The 22,482-nt window shown below is 38.8% G+C and overlaps 1 protein-coding gene across 1 annotated transcript in view; it reads left to right on the top strand.

Annotated features, from left to right (window-relative positions):
* The window catches only part of LOC137613524 (neurexin-3b), a 253,579-nt gene that overhangs the window by 183,071 nt on the left and 48,026 nt on the right, over positions 1-22,482 (top strand). Inside the window, exon 17 of the mRNA XM_068342822.1 lies at positions 2,323-2,504. Within this exon, the coding sequence (XP_068198923.1) occupies positions 2,323-2,504 (182 nt within the window). The remainder of the gene's footprint in view (positions 1-2,322; positions 2,505-22,482) is intronic.

The raw sequence follows: 22,482 nt of genomic DNA, 5'->3' as shown, positions 1-22,482 counted from the left end.
ACATGGGTTTGCACCCTTGTTTATATATTTAGGCCATACAATTGGCATTTGTTCCTCTGTCAGTTCTCCTGTGCGTGTGTGCGTGTGTGTGTGTGTGTGTGTGTGTGTGTGTGTGTGTGTGTGTCTGTGCGTGCATCAGAGTGAATGTGGCTGTTTCTGTGTGTTGTCTTTATTGTCTTCTTCAAACTCGAAACAAATCTCCTCAATGTGATAATTGGCTCCCTAGGGCGCTTGCATCTTTCTACTCATCATTGTCATCCCTTGCAGAAAAAAAGAGTGTGTGTTAGATGTGATAGGCTAAGTTTTCCGGAAAAAAGAATCCCAAGTTTGGCTAAAGTCTTTTGGCAAGGAGGGACTTTGAGGTAACGAGGCAAGCCCTGCAGATGTGGTGCTAACTTGCTACAGACGACTATGTGACTGTCTTTATGGGATTAGGGCCTTGTTTTCAACCATGATACTGCTACAAATTGAAACTGACTTTTAATGCTTAAATTTTATAGCAGGTTTTGCTGTGACACAAGATGTTATGTTGCTTTTAAACAGCTGTGATCATTGAATTTCTTTTAATGGTATCTAATCCAACACTGCTTACAAGGAGAAAAGAATGACAAATTCAAGATATATTTTATGTTTAGTGGTTGTCATAGCAATGCCATACAAAACTGCCATGGCAACACCCTTGTAAACCTCTCATACCTCTCATATGAATGCCTATGTCAGAATGGAAGCTGCAATAAAAACATTATGTTCACTGAAGTATTTTTTGCTACTAGCATGGCAAACCCATGAGTCAGTGGCCTTTGCTGTTTTTACTTCACCCTTGAACTTCTTATTAAATACAACAGAGGTAATACTAAAATACATGACAATACTGACAGCACGTGACATGTATTTTCACCTAATAGAAAACCAAAATAGGCAGGTAAAGTCGAGTAGATTTGTTATCACATAGTAGAAACGCATCTTTAAGATGCAAGTTTTCATTGCTGGCACCTTAGGTGTGTAAATTGCAGACCCGTTTGTGTGCCTAAAGGCAAACAGAGATGCTCATCTGGCCAATAGAGTCTCTCCGCCTCTCTCCTTCCATCCCATCCATATGTTCTTGTAGTCCCCAGGGTATTACGGACCACAGAGCAGATTGTTGGCTGCTTCATAGGGAAAACACTGAGACAGCTGGGCACCCATCACAAGACCAAGCAGATGTTTAGGTGACTTGGAGAGGAAGTGACTGGAAATGGTGAGGGTAGACGGGGAGATGGAGATGATAAAGAATAAAGGGATGCAGAGGAATGATGAAGGCAGAAAATATAAAAAAAAACATTAATACATTGATGCAAGACATCATTACAAGTTCTTTGTCAGCCTCTGAGGTGGGTCGAACGCTTTCCACTATCCTAAGGACACAGGAGTCTGTTTCGTTTTCCATATTGATTCACCCACACATCAATCTGCTGTAGGTCTCATATCTTTGATCTCTTGATTATCTTTGCCTAAATGTGGACTACATGGCTAAGCTGCTCAAGGATTCACTGCTTTAATTCTGTCGCACCCTACGGAATACTCAGAAGTTGGAATTGAGTGTAACATTGTGACCAAATAGCACTTCTATTTCCCTCTGTTCCACGTGATGAGAATAAAAAAGAAAGCCCGCAAACGGGTTTCACAGACTTAATGGCTGAGGGCCAAGCATGATCCAATCAGAGCACTAATCTGACACAAATCTGCATAGTGGTTGATGTATTAATAATAAAATATAATTCTGGACACCTTCCTTACCCCTAGTGGTACTATGGCCCTTTTTTTCTACACAGCATTTGCCAAATTAAACCAGATGAAGGTACTTCGATTTTTTCCTCCCTTCTCTCCTTTCTTGTGCTAGCCTTTGTTCTTTAGTTGCAGGTCTCATATATAATACATGAGGATTGGGAGACTTATCCGGTTCTGGTCATACTGACTTTTATTCCCAGGAAAGGGGCTATATATAAAACATGCATAGGTCATAGATGGTGTCAGGGGAACTGCTGACTTCCACCCAAAAGTTGCTGGTGGCTGAATAGCATTAAAAAAAACCTAAACTAGAACTTGACACAATTACTTTGTACCAGCAGTAATATGGTAATGCAGAATGAATTACACACAATTTAGCTGTTGATGGATGTTCTTTGTATCTTGTTTATTTCAAAAAACAGTGACAATTCTTTGCTCTTTAATATCCAGTTAGGAATGTTTATACATCATGGAGTTGGACTTTATCTCTTGTTGTCTGCTTGTTTCTAATAGAAGAAATCTAATTGCTTCCATTTTCAACTTGTGTTTCCACAGCTGGCACCACATATATCTTTGGTAAAGGAGGGGGTCTAATTACATACACATGGCCCAATAATGAAAGACCAAGCACACGGACAGACCGGCTGGCAGTGGGTTTTAGCACAACCATCAAAGACGGGATCCTTGTCCGCATCGACAGCGCCCCACGATTGGGAGATTACATCATGCTCCACATCGTAAGTACTAATGTTTTCATTGCACAAACCACTGTTCTTTGACTGCTTGATACCATATTTGCTTAAATGAAGTCATTGACTTAATTATATTGAGACTGAACATCTTGTCTTAGCTAATTATGAACCATTTCTTCACAGTTTTAATGCCTAAATGTTCAACTATTCTTTTAGCTTCAATCATTCATGTGTTTATATCTTAAGAACCATAAACACTGTCAGCCATGACGATGACCATAACAAATATCTGATTTATTCCAAAAGGATTACTTATTTCAATCCTTCGGCCAAATCCAGCTCAACCTGAATTATACAAACAGTGCAGTTCCACACAAGAAAACAAAATTATAAATTACTCACCTTCTCTAAGGCTGCTCACCATCCTCTTCCAGAATAACTCCACTACTCCAGCATGCAAGCTGACTCTCAGCATGAATAATGAATGCATCTTTCCATACATATGCAGTGTTTTCCCACATGAGTTTGGAATTCTTGGCCAGTCGACTGTACACCCTGGCAGCATGTTAATAATGTTACTGTGTGACCTTGTGTTTAACTTATTTGTATATGCATTAACTATTTACATAATCATCAACAACGGGCAGCTACAGAGGATCAATTCAATGCAGTAAGGATTGGTAGAGGTGATGTGTTGGGTGTGTGTTGTTGCTGACACCATCTGAAAAAGAAAAAAAAAGATGTGATGATGAGGAGGAGCTACAGTTGCAAAAGCAGATTGAAAGTCTTTTTCCTCCTAAAGAGCTCCCCTCATCTCCTGAGTGTTGGCCATGTGGTGCAGAAAACCAGCCATCTGCTCTGCAAAGATGAGGGCCAATGAAAGCAGTGTGGGGCTGCCTTTACAGTATAAAAAGATAAAGTTAATCTGCGTGTGTTTGTGCATAAGTAAGAGGAAGTGAAATGGCATGGGTCGAGAAAAAAAAGATAAAGGTGTACATTAGCTGGCGAGGGGAAATGCCTCCCCCATCTCTAAACGACTGAGTAATTACAGGAACCCCTAAAGGAGAGAGGTGGAATGAATTTATAATTTTGTTTTCCAGTTATCACAGCTTAGCTAGCCAAGCGGGGTATCTCTTATACTTTAGCTGTGAGACGTCAGGAGGTGAATGTCTCCTTTCCCGTGGTCTCATGGCACTAATACATATTTTAATAGGAAAATGCTGCAAATTCTTTACACAGCCTAGTGTGTGTGCTGTCTGTGTGAAGCTGCACAGTGAATCTTTTGAATGACTTATAGACAGCCAACGGTGTACAAACAAAGTGGGTTTCATTTAATATGAATAGTGATTGTACCCTCAAACTATAAAAGTGCTCGTCGAACTGTACAACACTCCAAGTTCCTTTTTTCCCCACAATTACAATGATATGGAATACAAACTAAATGAAGGAAGTGAGACTGTAAATAATTAATTGAACCTTGGATGAATATGTAGCTGTAAGACTACTGGATCTGTTTACATCTTCACTGCCTGCCAACACATGCCTCCCTTCCCCCTTGTTGTTTTGATGACGTGTTAGGCCTCACATTTAGCTCTGTCCCTCTCTAGTTTTGTAATTGTTGGAATACTGGTCATCACAATATTGTCATCTTGAAATGTGCACTGAATAAGTTGTAGCACCTCTTATTTTTGTCCACATGAGCACCCTTACCCCCTATTAAATACTGCCACCCTCCAGTTAGTCAAGAGATCCTCCCCTAAACACCTAAACAAACGTATAATTTTGCAAGGCAGCTGGATTGGAGAGAACCATCTGGCATATCATGTAACCATCTAACTGCATCTCTGTGCTATTACATTGGTCGTTTGAGAGAGCAGCGCTGCAAATGTCCTTGTTAAAATGGATGAAAAACAGCAAAAGAAATAAACAGAGGCCTAGGAACAGCTGCAGTGCAAATGACTGAGAGCCTGTTGGAACAGTTGCAACAGAAACACCTGCCTTCCCCATCAGCTACCACCTACAGAGGCAACACACACACACACACACACACCACTGGCAGAGTGCACCTAACTGCTGAGGGTGTACCAAGACAAACGATTGCTTCATTGAGAAGGATAACAAGCTTGGATGTCAAAATGTATATCAATTTACGCAACTAAGCCTTAGGAAATAGAACATGATTGCTAACAGGGTCTCTCCAGGTATACTGTACATGTGTGAACTGTGGACATGTGTCTTTGAATCTGCATGTCAAGAAATCGACACAGAAATGATTGAAATACAAAAATACAGCTAAGACGTTCAAGTTGAAAGAATTCAAGAAATAAGTCTCCCCTAACAGCACTGTCACTAAATCCTGAACAGTGTCCATGTTGTGTCAACATATATTCTTCAGATGAGACTTAGTGTTATGATAAAAAAAAATCTGAATTATGATCTGAATCGCCATCCAAATCCAATTTTGTGAGTTGCCAAACCAGGATGTGTTTTATTGGAGTTATTTTTATTCTTATTGACACTGTGATCATTGCTTTGGAGATTCTAAAAAAGGGAAAACATGGATTTGCAAGGAAATTTAATTATTCCAACTCCACAGAAAATATCAATGTCCCTAGATAAGTATCAAGATATTCTGTGAACAAACAAACAAACAAACAAACAAAACACATAACCTCCTCCATCTGTTGCTGGCAGAAGTATTGACACCCTCTGCGATTCTATTCATGCCCTAAATGAAATGTCATTAGGTCACAATTGTTAATGATAGATGTGAAGCCCTTGCTGCAAGCACTGCGGGATAATGAATCTGAAAGAAAATGCTAAAGGTGTTGCAGCTGTCCATTCTGGATATATGTCCAATCAAAGGTCCCTCCAGGCCCAGGGGCATTTCCATAACCTTTTCAATAATTAGGCTAACACTTGAGAATTTGAACACTAAACTCAAGATCAGGCAGTTTATGACATCTGTAACAGCTGACGTGTGAGACTGCGGAGTAGAGATAAAGAAACGTGAGTTATGTAATTTGTTGGATAGAGACTCAGTCTTTTTTTTTTTTTTAAACTTCACAAGGAAAATGTGAATATCTTTGATTGGCCTTGACTCAGACAGAAGTATCAGCTTCCAGTGCAGTCTGGCAGAGAGAGTATACGTACATAGACTCGTCTTAAACATCTAGAGCCCAGAGCGCAGCAGAAAACAGACGTTTTGAGGCTAGACCTAATCACCGACTCCCTTATTCTCCCCCTCTGTTTTGTGTTCTTCATTATCTGCTCTCCCTCCCCTCTGTGATTAGCTCACGGCTTGTTTGGCAATCATGAATTAAAATGCAGATTGTTGTGTTTACATTTTAACTGCTAAGAACAATTGCATGCTTGGTTTGAGATCTGAGGGGCAATTTGGGGTAATTTTTCAAAGGTGAGCACAACACTTTGCTGCTGTTGCCGGGTTATATCTTTTGGGGTTTTATTTCCAAATTCTGATAGGGGGACAAGCTTTCTAAAAAGTATGTGTAAGACATGCATTTCAAGTCACTTGTGGTGATATCACAGTAATTAGAGGTAATGCATGGTTGTGCGATGTGCACATGTTGGTGTGTGTTGGTGTACACAAGTCCATGACAGAGACTGGAAGCCATGGGCTAGATGTGCTGTAATGCATGTCATGACTCAGACAGACATGACTGTAGGTGAAGATTTATTTACACACACACACACACACACACACACACACACACACACACACACACACACACACACACACACACACACACACACACACAAAGGGGGAAAACATAACTTGTAATTACGGTCACTACAAACACAGAAGTCAGGATCATTAAGGAGATAAAGAAACCCCACTGCCTGACAGACATTAAGCTAAACAAATTACATAGAGTGATTGGGTGTTGACATTTTATTAAAGTCTGAATTCTTAAAACTGTAAGAATATTGTCTGGATACAAATGAAAATCCAATTTCTACTTCTTTGAAGACACAACCCTGTGACTGTTGGCTGGGAGAATCCAAAGGTAAATAAATTATATTGTGGATGCAGCTAATAGTTACATCAGCTAATCTGGAGATAGAGAGAAGAGGACATGATAGCAAAACAAGGTTTTGAGATCTAGTGTAAGTCCGATTTAAGACTACACAATGAAAAGGACTCAAATCTGACTTAAAAAAGGTTATATTTTGTGTTCATGAAGCCATGAACCAAAAAAAAAAAATACGCACAGACAAAAAGTGCTATGTTCACACATAGCACTGAGGCTATGTGTGAACATAGTCTCAGTGCCGACAAATACAGAAAAACAACGTAGGTTGTTTGCAAGTGATGCATTGTGTACATATCCATACGGTATGAAAACGATGTTCTCACATTATTATTGGAAAAATAGAAAAATGTTACAAATACAAACATGTAATGTTGAGCTGTACACATGGTTTCATGTGGGATAATAGCCTTATAGAACGGACATGTGCACGCACGCACACTCACACACACACACACACACACACACATATATATAAGGAACAGGTTGGTCCAAAATCAAAGTTGATTCCTTCTTGTTAAACTATTCGCTTTTTTGAACAGTGGAGGAAATAAAGATTTGTCTTGTTCTCGGGAAGTTACAGTATTTACAGACACGCAGTTATCTGTACTGTAATTTGCTTGTAAACTGAAAATTTGCTGCTTTCTTATAATTATAAGAGACTAGCAGTACATTGTGATTTTTACTTACACATTGGTGTCATAAATACTTCTTCCAGGTTACACAAAGAAGCTGTTTAGTTTTGCATGTGAAATCGCAGCCTGTGCAGACTTTATACGTATGTAAGAGATTGAAGTCCAGAAATATTGATATTGAAAACTTTGCATTAATTTTCATGTGTTACAGAAGAAGAAAGATAAAAGTCCCTGCAAGTGTTGCTACATCATTTCTATAAAAAATAACCAAAAAAAATGTCACACTTGCTGCAAAGTCACCACAATGACAACTCCTATTTCCACTGTTTGGATAAATGTGAAATTTAAGCTCTAAATAATGGGTTTCTATATCACCTTAAAATTATTGTTCTTGCTGTTAAGTGTAGTTTATTATATATTTGCTGTTACTTTTTCAGGATTATATGGGATTATTTAATTCAAATTTGATTTTGTGCAGGTATTAAACAGGTTTCCCTCGTAAGTCGTGGTACAAAGGATGTTTGCGCTTTACAGTTTAACAGCAAATGAAAAGCTACTTATCCAGTGACATTAGTAATGGCCTCCTTAAAACTTCCCAAACAGATGCTCCAGATCTCTCTCTCTCTCTCTCTCTCTCTCTCTCTCTCTCTCTCTCTCTCTCTCTCTCTCTCTCTCTCTCTCTCTCTCTCTCTCTCTCTCTCTCTCTCTCTCTCTCTCTCTCTCTCTCTCTCTCTCTCTCTCTCTCTCTCTCTCTCTCTCTCTCTCTCTCTCTCTCTCTCTCTCTCTCTCTCTCTCTCTCTCTCTCTCTCTCTCTCTCTCTCTCTCTCTCTCTCTCTCTCTCTCTCTCTCTCTCTCTCTCTCTCTCTCTCATAGACACACACACACTTTGCGGTCTGATCCCACCCAGGGCACAAGGATTACTCACAGTCACACTTTCATCTTATCCCTGAAGATATTTTATATCGTCATCCCCTCTCAAATGGTGACAGCTCTTAGTATTCCATTCGCCACTTGAGTTTTACGTTTGTGCTAATTTTCAGTGCTAGATAATTGAAAGCCTTGATGCATTTGACTCTCATGCGTAATAAACATCTGTGGATGGTAAATATTATATTGCACAGATCGTACTGTAGCCATTTTGCCGCTACTTTTACACATGCTACATGCATACATGCCCCAGTTCATGTATATTTCAATGAATTATTTCAGAAAGACTGATGCATAATTCATTCAGCACTTCACTCTCTCCTGTCCTCCTCCATCTGTCCATCAACTCCTCCTCTTTCTGGATGTGTTTGAGTCTGATATTGTCTTGTTTCTTCATCATATTCCCTCCCTCCTACTCCCCCTCTCTCTTTGACAGACCTAATATAAGATGTTTGATGTGTACCTGTGTGCATTGGCGCGTATACGGCCAACAATGTATTGCCGCTATCAAGTTACCCTACCATAGCAGGGAAAGATGGATATTTTCCTGGTTATGGCTCATGGCCTTTGATAACATTACAGCTTCTTATTTGTATTTCCTCACATCCCACATTTGATTCTCCCCACAGAAAATAAAGAGCTGTGAAAATATACCTTACAGCTGTTTTCACGAGTAGTTTAATGTAGTACACGCAGTCAGCATTATTGTAACTTCACTGATAAATAAGTATTTCTCTAAAACTGCACAGTGGAGTCATTTTTATCTCTGCTGCTTTATTATAATCATTTTCCATGAGCTACAGCAGACCCTTTGATGGTTATTTAAACTGATGAACAACTAAATGTTATCATTACAAGAGCATTATTGGCACTTGCACAGGCTGTTTTCTTATGAGGTCAATATATAATGTTGATTTATTGGCACTATATCTTTCCTGGGAATGACACTGTTGATATAATGGCTTTCACAGCAGGCTCAGCTTAACTGGCATCCTAGCGACCAGATGGTGCATGTGAGTGGAAGATAAACCTTTACATGCTACTGTAAGTCCTTATATAAAAAGTTGTGAAACATTACGATCAGATTGCATCATTCATGTGTGTTTTTATTTGGGGGGGGGTTTGTGTTTCTGGGTTTATTGGATTTTTAAAGACAGTAAAGATGTAGCAATGCGATTTCAATATTTCCATGGATGATTTAATAATGTAGTAATTACATTTAATATATGTTTGGATACCTCTTTGGCCAAAATTTCATCCTGATCCACCCACTAGTTTTTGGTTGTTTTTTTCATAATCCTGCTTAAAAACAGGCAAACAAACCTAACTAATCACATGACCTCCTTTCCAGAGATAAAAATAAAATCAATGTTGGCTGAAAACAAAGCTATTTCATACTTAGTGGCTCACTTTTGCCCTGCATCACTTAATGGGACTCAGAAATTGATCACAGACATCATTAATATTATTAGAAACACATGCACTTTTATAACTGCAATTCAAATATGTCTCCCGGAATCAAAGGTGTGTCTATAGTAAGGACTGTTTGTTCGCCTGAATTACTAAATGCAATTATTTACCGACTTGCTGATATGTCATTTAATTATTTGTGCTCTATGTTGTATACATACTCATATCAAATAAAGAATTCCAAGATTAGCATTTTTTTTTCTTTTTATTGTTCCTGAATGTAAAAATTACTTTGGAATTTTAATTTCACTGATGTGTTGATTTTTGAAAAATGTTGACGTGTGAATTACAATACTATGATTTACCTGTTTTAATTAAAAAGAGCCAATTAAAATAATTCATCTTCAATCTACATTTTAACTTCTGTACGCAAACAACATAAATTATTAATACAGGGCTCACTTTAATTTATTTTATATGATTACTATTATATCACTCACTTTGATAATTCTATCAGATCTTGTTGAGTAACATTTTCAGAATACATAGACAAGGTGTAAACACCAGAGACTCCCATAAAATGCTAAATATAAAATGAGTGTCCAGAATGGTCAGTGTTGTTGGTGAGTAGATGCAAAGTAATCAAGGATGGAGGCTGAGGCCCATGTTGTGATCAATAATTAACATCTACGGCAGCCGCCGAAAACACAGAAAGTGATGCACAGCTACACTTGATGCACATTACACCAAAATGCTTTTTGCGTGTTGTATTTTCTAAAGTAGCGCATGCATGGATACACAAAAAACATATGTCTCACAAGCCCTCGGTGTCTTTATTTCTCCCTCACTGGTGCTCATAGGCATCCACCCACACGCTTGCTCACTAATTTTCTCACTCTGCTCTACGGCCATGTACATTCTGTATATAAACATTCACATTTCCACAGGCTCCTTCAACAAATGCTCGCACTATGGTACACTTGTTCTGACACTCCTAGCATGATACAAGGGCTCTTCAGGGAGATCTACCTGTCAGTCATTTCATGTCATCCAAAGGCACATAGGGAATGGGAAGGCTATAACGGACCCTATTACACACATACATGCACACATATAGGCACAAATATGTGAAGGCCCTCTTCCCATGTGTTTTAAAAACATGAGTAAACAATAACTCCTTAAGTTGGACAAACAATGCTGCATTATTACATTGAGCACACAGTCCATGGCCTTAGCCCTGGCCTCAGTGATGTATATTTCATGGATTATTTTAAAAAATTCAATGAGAAACAACAGTGTGCCTCCCTCTCTCCTTACTTTGCTCTCTGACAACCACCCCTCTGGGGATGCTTGCATTTTCACAGCTTTATGGTAGGATATGAATCCCATTCTCACAGTGATGAAGAGACAGAGAGAGAAGATGAAAGAGACAGAGAGAGAAGCATCGTGTACATCTAAAAGTAGAACAAATACAAGAGGCTGAATGGAAAGGAGAGGGGGAACAAGAATAATAAGAGGTGGGAGGTGGTGTTGAAGATGGGGATGGAGAGATGTGGGTATTTTATAATTCAGCCCAACATCAGAAGCAAACTTGGCTCAGATAGGTCTCATATTGGTTTTGAATTCCAAATGATATGTTGCCTGACTACTCTCCCCTGTCTCCACCTCTTAGGACCAGCAGTCTCCCCTTTATTTCTCACTCCTTCTATTCCCTCTCTTTAATGATACAGTGACAGCACTATTCAAAATGTATATTGGGTGATGACAGACACTCGGTCAGTTTAAAATTCCCAAATTATACTTTCTGAGTTAATGTCACACAACTGCCAGATGTCCTACACTGAACGACAGAGATGGCACCGGGGGTGATATGATGAAATGTGGAGGGCTTGTCTTTTTCTCATAAACTACATTGAACTGTTGCCTGTTGGCCACCATTGCTATATTTTTTCCATCCGCAGTGAGGAGGACAAATGGGGTTAGAACACTAAAAACTGTACAAATCTGTGCATCCATTTTTATGCTCTAATCTATTCTCTATGCATTACGATTTCTTTTTAGCTCTTCATTATGTTTAGGAAATTTATTTTTCATAAAACGTCTCTTCTATAACTTTTTTTTCATAACTTTACTTGAATCGTTATGAGAGATATGATATATGAGAGATTATTAATCCTCCTTAGTGTTCGATACATTAATTATTACATTGCTAAGAGACATAATTAGGTACAATTTTATTTATACACACAGCAAGACATCATCTACACATCAATAAATTGCACAGAGAACAGAGGTAAAACGAACCAGAATATCAGTGAAAGTGTCAGAATTGAAGGAGAAAACCACCAATGTAGTAAGACCAGGAACTGGAAAACTTTTATTACAGCTGTATTTTTAATAGGCAACAAAATTTAAATGCGAAAAAGAGACTCGTCTGACTTGTCTCTATTGTAGATATAAGATGACGGACAGTTGACAGTTTGTTTTGCTTCAATGGCAGACATGCAGCAACAAGCCTGGAACGATCTAAAGGGGACAAAATTCTATAAAACATCAATAAAAGTCACTAATATGTTAGATCCAGAAGTGCACCTAATGAGCACCTGAAGATGTTTCTTAGTGTTTGTCTTTAGCTTTGCATAAGGCAGACATGTCGTCACTTATAGCTACATGAATTTGAATGGCTGATGATAGCCTCATTATTTTTACTTGCCACCATGCAGACTGTCTAAAACCATAAAACTGTCCTCGTTTGACAAAACCCATTTTATTTTCACCGTATCTCTTAATTGTCCTCTTCTTTTGGCGACCTTTTCTGTGAATAAAAGATTGTGAAATTTATAATGGAGAAAATTCTACGCACTTGGCCCAGTTTTTCAAGCATGTGGTCAGTGAAGAGATTTCCTAATTGCCAACATTTCACAGGAGCTGGGAAAATCCCTTTCAAATACCAACTTTGCCTACAGCTCCATCTGTTCAAACTGACACCAACTTCATTTTCCTCTCATAATCTGCATGTATAGAAGAGCTGCAGAGACTGCAGGACTCGCTCTCTGTTTCAGTGACTTTCTTGAGCACTTTAGTATTCTTAGAATTTATTGTAAATAACAGAAACACATTTCACATTGTCTGAAAGACCGATGAAAGAACTCTCAATGTGACATTGCTTTGAGTTAGAGAAGCTAGCAGAATGGCAACTAGCTGGCAATGACATCAGATCTCTGGTTTCCTGTGCTTGCTTTATCCATATGCAGTCCTGCATCATACTAACATCTAATACCAATTGCTCCATAATGCACTGGTTATCCTCCAATTGGCCTAACAGCACATATTTTTAATCTTTTGAGTAGCTGCACATGGATAAAAATATTCTGAGATAAAATCACCTCACTTCAATCAGTAGTTTTAACATTTTCTTTTTTTATCCAGCACCAAATGCTAGACTCTATGCCCTTGTGTGATGAGAATGACAGTTTGTGACGAGCACCTAATGAAAGATTTGAGAGATTTGTTATCAATAGATAGGCTAGAGGCTAGCTGCCATCTCAGTCACTTGTCAATCCTTTTGCAAGGTTCTACATGTGTTACTCAGTTACAGCCTCCCCATGGTCCCCTGTCATCTCTCATCTGAGCCACCACAGGAGAAAGAGATGGGGGGACAGAGTTTGAGGGAAAAGAAGGGGGGAGAGACACTAAATTAAAGATTTTTTTGCAAATTGACTCTTTCGGATTTTCAGCAAAAAGACGGAATGAGGAATTGCCAGCCTTCTCAGGAGATAAACGTCAACATTAGAAAATAAATCTAGTGGAAAGACGAAGGAAAAAAATTTACTTTCAATATCAGTAACGGTGTGGCAGATTGGCTCAAACACAAACAGACTCATACATACACATATGTACTTGCTGCAAGTGTATTCACAAAGGATTAAGTGGGAAGTTGTTTTTTTCTTCCTCTTGCTGATAAAGAAAGAGAGGGATCAAATCTGAGAGCAAAGCTCCTTCACAGACGGAGTGAAAATGTGAGTACCTGTGCATTTTACCGAGTGTGAGTTTGTATTTATTTAATCCTCCCATTATTGACTTTCACCATGACAAAGCTCTATTGACAAGGAGACAAAAAAGACTCTATCACTTTTTAGGAAGCTGGGATCATCAGAAAACTAATCTCTGTGGATAAAAGATATTTCCTACTGGAGAGCTCCTATACCGAATTATTCTAAGCACTGACTCACTGAAGGTTAGAATGTATCTCAAAGGTTTATTGATCCTCAAACGTTGTGGGCAGCCACTTGAACAAATGACCAAGGACACGGCGCCTTCCATTTTCTCATCCCTTGTTCTTCTCTATTGTCCTCAGCCTTTCCCTGTCTAAGGTGGGGGAAAAAAATTTTTTTTTCTATTTTTAGTGGGAGCTCCAGTTCTGCAGAGCACTATTTTCTGTGCTGCATGCACCAACACACACACACACACACACACACACACACACACACACATACACACATACAAAGCAATACTTCCTGTCAGGTCACTGCTAGCTCCACAGAGGTCACAGACCCTGATTGAGTCAGATTGGGTGCCCAGTTCAATCAATAAGGGCATGACTTTTTCATCCTAATGCCATATTTTCTGGAACTCTGGGATCAGTAAGTCAAAGGGTTTTCTAGTTAATTCATCATTTTTCTTAGGGATTGTAGCAAGACATCAAGTGGCTTCAGTTTCAGCAGGAAAATAAAAATCTATATTTTGAACCCTTGTGCTTGAACAGCATTACATATCCTGGTTATTCATTTCTGAGTTTTCACCTTAAATTTATCAGAGTTTACCTCAAAAATTTTAGCTTTGGAACCAGTTAGAAATAATGCCAACATTATTATAATAATCAACTATATAATAATTAATATAAATAATGATCAACTGGTAGACATGCAAAAATGGATGAGCAAATTGTTTTACCTCAGTCATCAGCCAGACATTTTGGAAGGGTAAGAGTACCACTATTTTGTAGCTTTAAAGTAATGAAAAGTGTCAAGTTCAACAAAAAATAAAAATAGTTTGCTTTGTGAGGATGTTGTGGCATCATCCATTAAAATAACAGTATATCGCCTGTGTTTAAACATTTTTTTGTCATTCTTTTATGTGGCTCCTGCTTATCCCAAATGTAATAGAAGTGCATTACTAGATTGTTGAACCATTGTATTCCAATTGCCAAAAGGTACAGCTTAAGAGAACACAAGTTAAAACAATTCCTCTCAGCATTCGATGTTGTTAGATGAGTCCAATACATGCAGTACAGTATATGCACATTGGGAGAAAGATTAAGCTCAGGGCTCATTAGATAAATTTAGTCATTGGAAGTTGTGTGCGAGATTTGTCTTTGTCTGACAGTGAGATCTAATTGACCATGACAGTATGAGTCAGCATAAAAACGATAGAGGATATGGGTGAAGGCGCAGCTGTCTTGTCCTACTCTATCGTACCCTCACTTTCCTTTCTCTCACAAGACCTCTTTATATTTGTACGAAGGATGAAGGCATATGGTCAATGCATTCCTTTCACACTAGGTTCGATTTACTCATACCATGCTTCAGTGTGCCTCACTTGTCAAAGAAGAAATTCGCTTTCTTCCATGAGAGATTCACTTAAAAGTACAAAAAAAATGATTTTTTTCACGGTGTAACAAGATTTCCATGTTGTATGATTAATGACCAGTCTCTATGTACATATTGTGCAATTACACACATTAAAAAAATAGATTAGGCGCTTTTGCGGTGTTTGCCAGTGCTGAACTGCCCCAACCTGCATATGTGTTGGTTGTTTTCCAGCAGGCTTCTGCCTGGACAGCAATTAATGTTATTTGGAGCGAAAAGAGACCTCATGACTCATTACATCTGCCTTTTGCTTGTAAAAGCCTCTGAGGTGCTTTCTCCTCTTGTGTGCCACTGCTGAGGGATGGCACAAGTTGGATAACACTCTAATTATAAAATTCGCTATGAGATCAGTCTTCTGCAGAGCTGGGAGGGATGAGATTAAACCATGTTTTTGCTTTCCTTTATGGTAGATCCTCATATAGACTCAAATTTAATGAACGAAATTGTTAGTTTGTTTTTTTCATTTTAATTTGAGGAAATCTGTTCAATGTAGAAAAGTTTTTAAACATCCTGAATGGCTAGTCATTAGCCATGTTCCTAAAGGGAAGTCCTACCAGTCAGATAAGATGCATAATGCTTTTGCAGGAATCTGCACGAAAAGAAAAAAATTACTTCGACAGCTGTGTATGTCTGACATATTTCAAAAGGATCATTATCCGACATTAGTTTCCTAGCTTAGCTGTCAGCTACATCTGAAGAGGAGATGGACATACTGTACATTATTTATTTTTGTGCTAAAACCCATGTCAACAGATGTGCTAAATGGACAGCCTGCCTGTTCCTTGCATGATTGGTCCCGTGAACCTCCCCTTCCAACTGCTGTAGCCTGTTCACGGACCTGCTTCCCCTGGAGTGTGCTGTAGCAAATAGAGGAAGGGATGGGGAGGGGAATAAAGAGAGAAGTGGGATGGAGACAGTGATGGGTTGACAGGGAACATGAGGAGAAGAGCTGGAGATAGAAAAAGAGAAATAACATAGAGATAGAGGTAGAGTCGGTACAGCATGTCTAATCTCCCCCCCAGGGGTGTTGGTGTAAGGACACTTTCTATGACAGATAAACTCACCCAACAGAGAGCCCAGGATGACAGACATAAACCAGCAATGGACAGCAACTCAGTAACTACAGTCGAGTACAGTATGCAAGTAGAATTCAGATACTGATTATTACAGATTGCATTTTCTACTCCGCTTTATTATCATAAATTTAAGCTACCAACGTCACACTGGCCAATTAGCTCCACATTTTCTATCTGATTACCCTCGAATTGGTGAAAAGGGTCATTTACTTGTCACAGAGTATTTCTTCTATTCAGAAGTGCTACTTTTATTGGAGTGGTAAATCACAGCTCTTGTGATGAAGCTCACTGTATCCGGCTGCTGAAGAGGCAGCACCTTCTGTCCACGCACTTTTTTCACCTCCACAGATGTTTAGGTGTGGAGGTAAGAAAAAAAGAAAAAAGCATGATTAATCTTTACTCTGAGGATGTATGAAGAAGGAAGGAATATGATTAGTTCATTGTATTTTAAAAGATTCTTTCGTTCAAAAGATGGGGCTGGACCCTCCATAGATTGGGCCGCTTGTCATCTTTTTTTTTTTTTTCTTTTTGATGAAAATCACGCACAGGGATAGGAATCTTGAAGAGTCTTTATATCTACCCTAATTGCACTGGACTGTATTTAAAGTTGAGAAAGGAGAAATTGCCTTTAAAAGCCTCTGCAGTAACGCATTTTTCTGTCAGATTAGAATGGATTGTCTCTACACCTTAATCCTTGAATAAAGCAAGCATTGGCCAGACAGCAAAGGAAAACTTGGAAAGAAAATATGGTTTTGCAGTTAAAAGGAACACACATCCACATCAGGATAGCCCTCTTTTGCAATTACGCACAGCTTCAACTTTCTGCTTTCAGCATGAAGTCAGTACTCCTGGAGATATTTTAGCTGCCAGGGTTTTAGATGCCAATTATCTGCATGCGTCCATTATTTTCATGTTTGTAATCAGTGACCTGGGACTAACCTTGAGTGTCAATGTGACATTTAAAAACAACCTCCCACTGTCTCCAAAGATAGACAATGTATTTTTCACTTTCTGCGAATCTCTGTTCTTGCCCTGTTCAAAACCTTTCAGTTATCTCTCTGAGAAAAAAAGACAAAGATATATATGTGTGCCAACACTCCTATCTATGTCTTTATTTTTCCCACTGACATATTCACTCTGTTAAGACCTAACAAAATGAATGCATGTGAACTCGCAGTTTTGGCATTGCATTGATCATGTTTGCACACTCACATTTGCTCCATTTATCAGTAAACTTTCTCCCACTCAGAAACCACCAACAAGAAAAATGCATGCTCTTCTATGATCACACCCTTTGACATACTAAAAGGAGGCAACATGCATTAGCATTCATGCCAGGCTTCTAACATGCAAGAATGTACCGACATAATCATTTAGAGCCCCCGATTAACATTAATGGTGTTTCTCTGAATTACACTGGCATCCCTTTGCGTTCCAATCACCTAGATTTCAGGTCCCTTCTCTGTAGGCAGCACTGGTAATTGTGAGAGAGCAGCAGCGAGCGCTATCTGCACAGCCTTTGATATGCACTTATCTTTTAGCTGTTTCATATTATGGAGGACAAAATTGCCATTAAAATGGACTGGTACTTTATTACTTTTTGGGCAAATTAATTTAATGAACGATGTCTTTTCGTATTTGAAGAAAAAAATAATTATAAAGTAATTGACAGGGACAGACAGACATGCAAGGTATATTGAAGTAGGCGTGACTAGAATGTAGTATTATTTTGTGGTTTATAAATAAAACTCCATGATCTAAATCACACAGGCCTGAAGGCTGTAATACATCCAGATGTACAGGGGACAGCAGCTTGACCTGAAAGTTTCCAATCCGAACAAGAAGTAGGACATTTGCTTCAACATTCCTTGAAGTGGGAGAGACAGACCGACCTAGATTCCCTCCTTTTTATTCACCCGTTTTAGCTGCACACTACAAATCCCCATGTCAGTGCTCTTCTTACCCTCCCTCTCTCTTTACTACTCCCTGACATGGTGACTTTTGGTTGTTTTTTTCACTCTTACTATCTTTCCTTCACCCGAATCCTACGTTTGTATTACCTTTCAGTCTCAAAACACACATGAAAGCGACTCTAAATGGCAGTGACACGTTCAGACAGCAGCTGAAATTCCCCTTACCGCTCAGCAGCACGGGGTCTGATGGCATGACTGATCTCAGAAAACTGTAACCATCCCCAAAAAGGTGTCTCCTTTGACTATAAAATTGTCTTTTGACAGTTAGTCCTCTCCGATAACTTAAACTACAACTTAAACAAATTAAATAAAATAAAAAATCTCAAGCTTTACAATGACTAATATATTTAATCACAGATGTGAGCTTAATATCGGTTTATGCATTTAGCGTTCAGTGTGTTTCTGGTTGAACTGACACAGCTCTAATGCACCCAGTGCTGCCATGATTTGAACATGAATTAATGTGGAATGAGGCTTGGACCACTGACCAGTATCAAGCTGACATGACAGCAATGCACACAGAGATGCCGTATGCTGCCCAGCGTGGCCTCAAAGCCGTCACTGCAGGAGAGCTTTGACTCCGCCGCTACATTACGCCCACTCAGGAATCCCTCCATACATAGATGCATAAATCCTTGCTTAGATCTTCCTGATGTTATGATGTGTTCAACACAAATAGTACTGCTCCCACCAAAAAAAAAAGAATTGATGCAATATCATACATTACATATTTTGATATAATAATTCTGTAGATATAATTGTGCATAACGAACATTTATCTGTCATAGATGGTTCGAGTAAAGAGACTACTTTAAATGCCTTTTGCATGTACCATATTGGCTTCCATTTTATTCCAAACATTTTTACCAAGGAATATTATTATTACTATAATTACCCTATTTCCACTGTACTGATGATTTGACAGCCATATCTACTTCGTGATATACCCCATTCATTCTATTTCTGCAAATTACCTGACATTTTTTTGTCTGCAGGATGTTTCATAAAGGCACCAAAATAAAATGCATTTTGAACCCCTGTAGACCCTGTTCTGTTTTCTCCACAGCAGGTGAGCCTCATGTGGAGGAGGCAGGTTACTGACATGACATGGCATCATGTAGGCCTATCAAAACAGTATGTCACCAAATGATCATGGCATCAAACAGGTGCAATTACAAGCTTAGATGTAGAGCACACTTTAATTGAATACAGACGGTAGCAGAGTAGAGAAGGGAAAACATTCAAAACTTAAAACATTCTGGGTTTTTATTTTAAGAACTATAAGGGACATTGTTTTGTACCACTAGTGAATGAAGAGGTAAATATATGTTTAGTTTATCCTCTACTATGTTAATGGTACATATTATGTATCCAAATATTCCAGCCCCACTATTATAACTGTGTATACCTACCTTTGTGCTCACCCAATCGTAGTCTTTTCAAATTGGAGCAATTTCACTTCAACTGGTATGAATTCCAACAGCATCAAACTACATCTGCAGTGCTTGGTGGGAGGGAGCGACCCATAAATTGATATTATCACAGGGAGACTAGGTGGATTTGAAACCACATGAATCTCAAATCAAACTAAAAATGAATTTTATCTTGACTATCAAAGACAGAGAAATTGAAAGAAGAATAAATGAGTGCGGTGAAGAGCGAGGTGCCTAATCTACTCTGTTCTCAGTTAATCATCTGTCTGTAGCTCACTCCTTCCATCTCACCTCATAGCATCTGTCTGGTTTCATTTCTAGACACACACACACACACACACACACACACACACACACACACACACACACACACGCACTCCTGAACCTTTCTCCCCTCTTTTTTCTTTCTCCATCTTGATCTTTGACACCATATCAGCTAAGGTGTATGGTCGGGTCTTGCACCCAGACAGGTTGGCAACAGACCACATATGTCCCTGCTGCCTGTGTGTTTCAGGACAATCCAGCTCATTTTGGCACCATTGTTAGCAACATCCCCACCCAACACCAACCCACCCCACCCTTGTTCTTGCCAGAGAGCAAGGGAGACCCTTTTTCTACCTCTCCATCTCCTGTGATTGGGAAAAAAGCAACAGTCTCCCTTCTACTTCATTTTGCCTACCACAATCTAGATCTGACATTACCAGCGAGGGATCAGAGCATTTTCTGCTGTTGATGCCAACCATTAGCATTAGCATTTTAACACCTGTTCCGAGGCATGTGGGTGTTAGCACTTCTATTTTTTATGCAATGTGCAAAGAAAACATTGGCAAAACAAAGGCTGAGACAAAATAAAAAATAACCGCATGTGTACGTATGTGTGTGTGCGTGTGCTCGTGCGTGTGTGTGTTTGTGTGTGTGTGTGTGTGTGTGTGTGCATGTGTGTGTTTATAAACCGATGGATGAGAAGCTGTGTCTTTCTATTACTGCATCTCCATCTCCATCTTTTTTTTCTCTACTTAGTGAAGTTTCATCCAAGCTTTGTTCATCATTCAAAAACATGTTTTACAGATAAAACACATGAAACAAATGCTGCAACCTTGCCTGGGTCAGACATTATACATCTTTCTCCAATAATTATCAGCATTTTTGTTCATAGGATGATGAGCATGTGTCTGAAATGTCTTCTCTTGAGAGTTTCCCTGTCTACCCATGTGGTTTGGCTTTGCATATTAGACCAGACAAGCTAGGCAGAGCATGCAAAATGCAGAGGGCAGCTCTTCAAACAAACATATCTTTTGTGTGTCTATTCAAATATTTTTACCTCATGACTCTTTATTGTGCAGCTGCAGCGATGCATATAATTGTGACTGAAAGTTATTTATGTAGAAACCACACTAAAAGGTCAAAGTGTCTTTGTTTTTTAGTTTTATTTTATATCTTTTATGCAGCACTGTTTGTTTTTACTCCCCTTTAAATTTTACTTATAAGCATCAGTCCTTTTTCCCAGTAATGCTGGTATGCTTTGTTCACGTAGACATTAGAAAGTTGTTCATTTCAGAAAAATGAAAAGGAGGAACGAGTGTTGGATGAATTGTGTCGCCGCTTGATTTATTACGTGCTAGTTTCATTCTGGGTCGACCAAATACAAAGTGCTCAAACTCAGCAGCACATTAAATTAAATATCTGCCGAACAGATTCTAATTTGATCACCAAGCTGTTTCAATTTCATTAGCCTCGTCCCTAATGGACTTTCACAGCATATTATTCCATTGAGCACAAATCCGATTCATTGGCTTTTTTTTTTTTTCTTAAATGAGTACCCTGGTGTTCAGGGAGCATGTGGCCCGACACGGTGGAGAGTGAGGTCACAAAGAGCCTCCTTTCTTTAATCGATGCTGATACAGAGCTGCAGGGTGACGAAAATCTAATCTGAATCAACACTGAGTAAATGCAATCAAGATTTATGCCAAGCAGCTTCTTAGCAGCTGCTGTGAAACATCAGTCCAAGCAGAGTATTAATATTGTGTGTGTGTGTGTGTGTGTGTGTGTGTGTGTGTGTGTTACACTTAGGCCACTGGAGCCCTTTGTTTTTGCATACGGCTGATTACATGTTGTTACTGGTCAACGCTTTGTAATTGTGCAAATGTAGTGAAGCAGCAGGTCAGCCAGATGAAAAGTAATGGCTGAGATTTTACAATGCTTCTGTTGATAGCAAGCTAGTAATTATACAGTATGCAATATAATTGCTTCAGCTGTGTGGTATTCTGACCATAATCAGAGATTGGGGAAGGCTTAAAAAAGCGTGAGGAGGAGGCCGCAAGAAGGCGCTCCATCCATTTTTCTGTCAGGTTTCTCTTAACAACATCACTGATGTTTTATCACCTTTTTTATGTGCAACAATCAAGTATTGAAGTGGTGCTTTTTTGCCAGTCAGACACTTTTATCATTTGTATATTTTGTTTCCATGGTTACGGGTTAATTGGCATAATGAGATGAGTGTGTCTGGGAAATAATTCAAAAATCTCACAGGTACTAGAGGTGCATTTTAATGATTGGACAAATTTTACTTCTATTTTTAACAATTGATATTTTTTAGATGTGCAGCTCAAAAATGCAAAAATGCGATTCAAGAGCATAATTTTAATTAATACTGAACAGAATGTACCAGTTGGAAAGTTTACCAAATATTTAATGTGGTTATCATTTGCTTTTAGTTATATACTGTATTTATGATTTGTTTACCTGGTTTAATTTCTTTACTTGGTTTAATATATTTTCTTAAATTTAATATATATATTTAAAGTGTTTAATATTGGTCCATTCATCAGTTCTCAGTTTTTTTCGTGCTGTCATTATACACATTAGAAAA

The sequence above is a fragment of the Antennarius striatus genome, chromosome 19 (genome assembly GCF_040054535.1).
Source record: "Antennarius striatus isolate MH-2024 chromosome 19, ASM4005453v1, whole genome shotgun sequence".
NCBI lineage: Eukaryota > Metazoa > Chordata > Actinopteri > Lophiiformes > Antennariidae > Antennarius > Antennarius striatus.
The sequence above is the reverse complement of the archived record's forward strand: the minus strand, read 5'-3'. Positions and strand labels throughout refer to the sequence as shown.